General features: G+C 40.8%; 1 protein-coding gene across 1 annotated transcript; it reads right to left on the bottom strand.

The window, feature by feature from the left end:
- Nucleotides 1-5847: 5847 nt before the first annotated feature.
- LOC122694037 (olfactory receptor 226-like) lies at nt 5848-6825 on the bottom strand. The gene has a single exon (XM_043902281.1). It carries the CDS (start codon nt 6823-6825, stop codon nt 5848-5850), a length of 978 nt encoding a protein of 325 aa, XP_043758216.1.
- Nucleotides 6826-7060: the final 235 nt, after the last annotated feature.

Genomic DNA, 7060 nt, shown 5'->3' with positions numbered 1-7060 from the left:
CATACCACACTACCTTCTATATCAGGAAGTCCAATAGAAACATACATGTTTTGTTCTTTAAAAAAAGCTAAGGCTGGACCTAGCCCTTCCCCTACCCCATCCATTCATATTCTTTGTCTAAAGGCATGTGGTGAGTTGGCACTATTCTAGAAATCTAGATCACTGGTGTTCAAGAAATGAGACTATGGAACATGAAAATCAGGAAGGTATTATCTCCCTAAGGAAGGACTGTAAGAGAAAATGAAAACATCTGTGCTATAAGCCCTCTCTCTTCTCTGCTTGCCTGCCGCAAATGGTGACAACTAAAAGAGCCAGTATCATTAGTTAGAGCTGCTAAATATATAAAGCAAAAATAGTGTCATTTATACTTTATTTTAACTCTCCCTTATCAATCAGCTAAATTAAAACAGCATCAATTGCATGAATTTCACGAGAATTAAAAATCCGGTAAATTGTGAAAAAGTTAATATGAAGTCACTGAAATCAACTGAATCCTATTCAATTATTTAGTATAAAAAGACTGATAATGTGTTCCTTTTTAAGTAAACTTTTTATTTTGAAATAATGTTGGACTTGCAGAAAAGTTTTAAAGAGACTTCTCATATTTTACTAGTTTGTTTCTCCTAGTATTATCACCTGACCTTACAGTATACACTTTCGAAACTAAGAAAGCAAGACTTGTACATGTTTTTGGTTACTAAACTCCAGGTTTTATTCATACTTTGCCAGGTTTTCCATATTCTTTTTACATTCCAGGATCCGATCCGAGATATCACATTCCTTTTAGGTGTCCTGTCTCTTAGTCCCCAGGATTTGATAGTTTTTTGTATTTACTTGAATCTCACAACTGTAAGGGATTCTTAATGTAGCAGGATAGGGTATTTAGTACTATAGAAGGAGTTTATTAAAAATTGATGGGAACCAGTCAACATTTTTGAGGACAAAAGCTGTCTACGTTGATCCTCACTTGCTGTGTAGATATTTGTTGCCTCTGGCTGCCAGGAGCCAGCACACGAGATCCCACCCATGACAAGGTCGTGAGGAGAAGACCTGACAAGCAAGGCAGATCAGGACTTCAGGGATTTCAAAAAGCTGCCTTGGCGCTCACCTTAAAGATGATCTCTGTCTTTCTGATGCTTGCTATATTAGACTACTCCCTAATTTCTGTGACATGGGTTGAAGGCCTTCCCCGATCTCTTTCCAAACAGAATCAACTTAGAACTTTAATTAATATGTCCGCCGGACGGTGGTATCCTATAAGATTATCTAGGATGAAAGGAGTGTTTCAACTTAGATCCCTTTGCTGGCATTCTAGCCTGCTTGGCAAATGCGTACTAATGCACATGACTGCTCACAGCACCTTGATCATAAACAGCATAAAGAACCTGATCACATAAAGGCCCTAATAGGCCCAGAGCCCTTCGGGGGTGAGGAAGTCCTATTAGAGAACACAAAAATATTATTCTAAAAGTGGTTATAGTCAAAGATTTAGAAAAATAAGAGTTTAGAATTGTTCATTTTAACCAGGAATGCTAAACAGGGGCTGCCTCACCGGAGCTGCAGAGTCTTTGTGCTGTAAACCTTTTAGATAAATTTAACTGATAACTTCTGCAAAAGGACTGACCTTTGTGTTCATTAAAGAATAGATTATAGGAAAACAGCTTTGCATTCACCTAGGTCATAAAATGTCAATAGGCCCCAAGGCCAGAAGATAATGTACAAGACCCTCATAAACAAAGAAGTATGCAGAAAACACCCTGGTTTCATGAAGAATAAGCTGATGTAATGTTAAACTATCTTCCCCTTAGAAATATACTGATTTAGGGTATAAAAGCCATGGTAAAAAGTTAAGCATTGCCAGACTCTGCCAGACCCTGCAAACACCCCCGTCTGGTCACTCTCTCTCTCTCTTTCCCTCTCTCTCCCCCTCTCTCCCTTGATAGGGCCAAGGCTGGTCTCACGTGTCTTCTTTCTCTCCTTTTCTCGCTGACGCCGTTCATCCTGAGGGTACCCCTGGATCCTGCTGAGGCTGGACCCTGGCATCTGGCCACTCTCAATACCTCTCCTATCTGAAAGATCCTGTCTGGATCCAGTACTCCTATTTCCTATAATGATGAAGGAGACTGGAGACTTCCCCCAGACAATGCCCTGGCCAAAGGAAATTACAAAAGAGCCACATCATTTATCAATATTTTGAAAAATTTGTAATTATAAAGATGATCTGAAAGAAATAGGATCAAATGTAATAAGAATTTTTTAAAAGTCCTCTCTCTAGGTTTATGGACAAATAATTATATCAATGGATGATGAAGAATACTTATCTGATAACTAATAGTTCATTTGAAAATCTTAGGTTTGGAATATCAAATTCAATATCAGTCATGAGGATAATATGACTGTGAACATACAGTCCAAGTCAGGAAAAGTGTTAATCCCACCAGAGTTAACATTGACTCAAACATCTCAGTTTTGTAATTGAAAGATAAAGAAGTGCAGGAGATTGTGCTAACCTTGTTTCCTACACCTGAAGTATTTGGTTCCAAATTTTGAAATCAGAATTAGAGGTATTTTTTTAAACTAAAAAAATTTAAAAAAACACACATACTTTATTGTAAAAAGCTTGGAAGAGAAAGAAAAGCACAATAAAGGAAATCAACATCACTGGTGTTTACTTCCTGCTAATTGGAGTTCACTGCTAAGGAGGCTCATAAAATAGCTACACTATTGATGCCCAGAAGAGGACATTCCCTTCCCAGACTGAGGAAGGAATTCATACGGCCATGACTCTATCTCAGGCCTATCTGTGCTGATCATGCTCGCTGCCTCTCCAGTGGACTCTGAACTCTCTGCTTAGTGCCTGTGGGAACGACAATGGAAGGATAAGACCCCCTCTGGACAGGGGAATCTTGATCACATCCAGGTTACTCATTACCTAAGAGGAAACATACCGTAATCACCCCTGTCTCCGGACAGGTCATAAACATTTTCCGTATCTATCAGGATGTAATCACAGGCTTATCGATTATTAACTGGTTGGAATGTGACCACAAGCTTATTGATTATTAATTGTTTGGAATGTAACTGCGGGCTTATTGATTATTGACTGTTTGAACACATAACACGTGAATGATGGGGTTATTGTAGTTGTATTTACCCTACCTTTGTTTATGTAAGTCTCAAGGGAATTGGGGTGGTGGGTTTGGACACGTACACATGGGGTATAAAAGATTTTCACAAATGCTGGTCAGGGTCCTTGGTTAAGAGGAGACTCTGCCTTGGACCCGCCGGTGTAATAAACTGTACTCCACTATCTGCATTGTCCTTCTGAGTGAGTTTCTTTCCCAGAAAGCATGGCTATAACAAGACCACTACCCAATTTCAGATACTTATTCAATGGCAGAGGTAGAAGATAGATTTTTGGTGAACTGCATATCCAGTCATTTATTAATTGTCATAGCAAGACACTTATAAGTTTATATAACTGTTTTGGCACAAATAGATGTGAATATTATTTAAAAATTTTAATAAGTAGAGACTAGCTAATAATGCCTAATAATTATGTTGCTAGTAGCCTTTCATATGCTTTTAAAAATCAAAATATAGTTGATTTACAATATTCATTTCAGGTATACAATACAGTGATTCAATATTTTTATATAGATTATAGCTTTTCATATGCTTTATTAAGATTGTAGACAAATATAGGAAAGTAAATTGCAACAACACAAGGCCCCTACACTTGCAGAGAGAAGTAGCCTATTGTTCTGAGTCTTGGGTGATTGTAAGGAGTTACATTTCCAAAAATCACACTGACATACCCTTTAACCATCTCTCTATCTAGATGAATAAAGTTGCATATTTTATTGGCCAAGAAATGTTTATTTAAATAAATATGCAGGTAATAATACCTTTGCCCAGAATGCAGTTTATAAGAACAAGGGGTTCATTGCATAGTACTGCTAATATTTCAGTCAACGCCTTCTGCTGCTGCTGCTGCTGCTAAGTCCCTTCAGTCGTGTCCAACTCTGTGCGACCCTATAGACGGCAGCCCACCAGGCTCCCCCGTCCCTGGGATTCTCCAGGCAAGACCACTGGAATGGGTTGCCATTTCTTTCTCCAATGTGTGAAAGTGAAAAGTGAAAGTAAAGTCGCTCAGTCGTGTCCGACTCCTAGCGACCCCATGGACTGCAGCCTGCCAGGCTCCTCCGTCCATGGGATTTTCTAGGCAAGAGTACTGGAGTGGGGTGCTATTGCCATCTCTGATTCCTTCTAGTCATATTTAAATAAATGAACAAATAAGACCCATGCTATTTTGTACAGTGTAGTATTTTGATATTATTCATAACCTAATATTTGCATTTATTATATTAAGAATATTTTTCTGTCATTACCTCTATTTAGATTATAGTATTTTAGTGTCTGCATGATATTTCACTTAATGTATAGACTAAAAATTAATTAATCAGTCTTCTGTGGAAGTTTAGTATATTTCCATATTTTTCTTATAGTAAATACAAATGTCTGTATTTACTATTAGGAAATTTGATATTTCTTAATCGAATATTTGTGTTTCAAAGGTTTTCAATATTTTTAGCATTTATGATACATATTGCCAACTTTTCTTCCAGCAAGGCTGTGCCACTTTGTACCTATTTGTATCCCGGCAAGATGTGCAAGGTTTAGTTTCTGAAACCTGCGAAAACTACCTATAGATGTTACACACATGCTTTGCCTATATGGCTCCAAATTATATTCCTTTACTATATTTCTTTATAGCTATCATGTGCTAAACACTATTCTGAGCCCTGCTAATAAAATGATGAACAAACAAATATGATCTCTGGTTCCTTGGAGCTTATAGTCTAATTAGGGAGACTGAGTATTAAATAAACAACTGCACCCAGTCACTAGTTCAGTGTGGTCACTGACCTTGATAAATCAGGAAATGAAGCTCTGAACCTCTATAGTCCAAGGGGTGATATATTGCCAATACAAGAATTCACAGTTTTCTGTCTCCCTGCCTTGTAATTCACACTAGAATGATCAGTTATGGTTCCTCTCCTTCATGGGCTACGATCGGTATCCTCCAGCTAGAAGAGGTCTCATCCAGAAGTCTCCTGATGCTTTTTCATAATGAAACCTATGCTTCCTTGAATGGCTTTTCTCCTTCTGCTTCCCTTTTTTGTATCTTCTGTCTCAGAACTAAAATTCAGTAACAAATCCAGGAAGGGCCACTGAGAAAGATGCTAGTTCTGAGAAAGATGCTATTGGAGTTCAGTCATGTTTTATACTCATAGTCATCCCTTCCCACCCCACCAAGATATATGCTTCATGGACCTGTTCTATGTAAATTACAGTAGAGCAGACAACATGAGATCAAGTTCTAGCCTGTATGTTAAGACCTTGTCTTGAAGAAATCCAACTTCTAGCTTCTAATTCACCTCTCTTCCTTGTTCTGAATTAGTTCTTTGGTGGTGCCTTGGAAACTCTAGTCCCTAATTTAGGCTCTAAGAGCTCTTCTGCCTTCTTAGAAGACGTAGATCCTAAGTTTAAGAGCTCTGGTGGTGGTAGTTTAGTCACTAAGTCTTGTCTCACTCTTGTGACCCCATGGAGTATAGCCCACCAGTCTTCTCTGTCCATGGGATTCCCCAGGCAGAATACTGAAAGGGGTTGCCATTTCCTCCTCCAGGGGATCTTCCCAACCCGGGGATCAAACCACTTCTCCTGCCTTGCAGGCAGTCTCCTGCATTGTAGGTGGAATTTTTACCACTGAACCACCAGGGAAACCCAGTTATTTATCTAAGATTTAATATCTCCCTTCTACTTGTTGTGCTAGCTTTCCCAGGCTTAGCTAGCGTCATGCCCCTGGTGCAGGTGTAGAGTATGGCGTAAGGCTCTCTTTACTTCTCGGTTGCGCAGGCAGTAAATGATGGGGTTGAGCAGTGGTCCAATGACAGCGTAAAGTACAGACACCAGCTTGTTGGTGTCAAAAGCTGAGAGTGCCTTTGGGCGGGCATAGATGAAGATACTGGCTGCATAGAAGATGACCACCACAGTGAGGTGAGAGGCACAGGTGGAAAAGGCTTTGTGGCGCCCAGCAGCTGAGGGAATGCGCATCACAGCACTGGTGATGGCCATGTAGGAGGCTCCAGTGACAGAGAGTGGCCCCAGTAGGATAAAAATGGCCAGGACAAAGTCCGTAAGCTCTGCTGTGGACATGTCAGTGCACGAAAGGTTGAGCAATGGAGAGACATCACAGAAAAAGTGGTTGATGATGTTGGGGCCACAGTAAGAGAGGCGAGAAATGAGGAAAACTTTGACCATGGAAATGCCAGAACCTCCAGCCCAGGAGCCAGCTGCCAGCTGCACACACAGCTGGCCGCTGACAATGACGGGGTAGTGGAGAGGATGGCAGATGGCCACATAGCGATCATAAGCCATAACTGCGAGGAGGACACACTCGGTGCAGCCCAGGCCCAGGAAGAAGTAGAGCTGTGTCATGCAGCCCTCAAAGGAGATTCGCTGTCCACGGCCCCGTTTGGACCCAACAAAGCCAGCGAGCATCTTGGGAATAGTGACTGTCACATACCAAATCTCCAGGAAGGACATATTAGCCAGAAAGAAATACATGGGTTTGTGGAGGCTGGGGTGGTTCCTGATTGCCACAACGATGAGTGTGTTCTCAGTCAGCACCAATACATAGGCTAACAGAGAAAGGGCAAATGATAGTGCCCGCAGTGATCCCGGAGCTGGGAAGCCCAGCAACACAAACTCACTCACTCTCCCACTCTGGTTCTTCCTCTCCATGGTGTCGGCCATGCCCATTGCTTTTCAGGGGAGAATAGAGTGTGTTCAGGAGGCAGCAGCAGAAACTCAGTCTTTCTCTCGCTGGGTTTATAGTGGCAGAGCGCAATGTGAGTAGTGCATGAACTGAAGCCATTGGTTTCTTCTGTAATCTGGAAATGAGCTAAGACAAAAGTAGACAGAAATAAACTACCTTGTATTGGAATAGGATGGGAGGGTATTCTGGCCCTTGGAGAAGCATGGATTGATAAGCACC

The sequence above is a fragment of the Cervus elaphus genome, chromosome 1 (genome assembly GCF_910594005.1).
Source record: "Cervus elaphus chromosome 1, mCerEla1.1, whole genome shotgun sequence".
Classification (NCBI taxonomy): Eukaryota; Metazoa; Chordata; class Mammalia; order Artiodactyla; family Cervidae; genus Cervus; species Cervus elaphus.
This window is presented reverse-complemented; position numbering and strand designations above follow the sequence as displayed.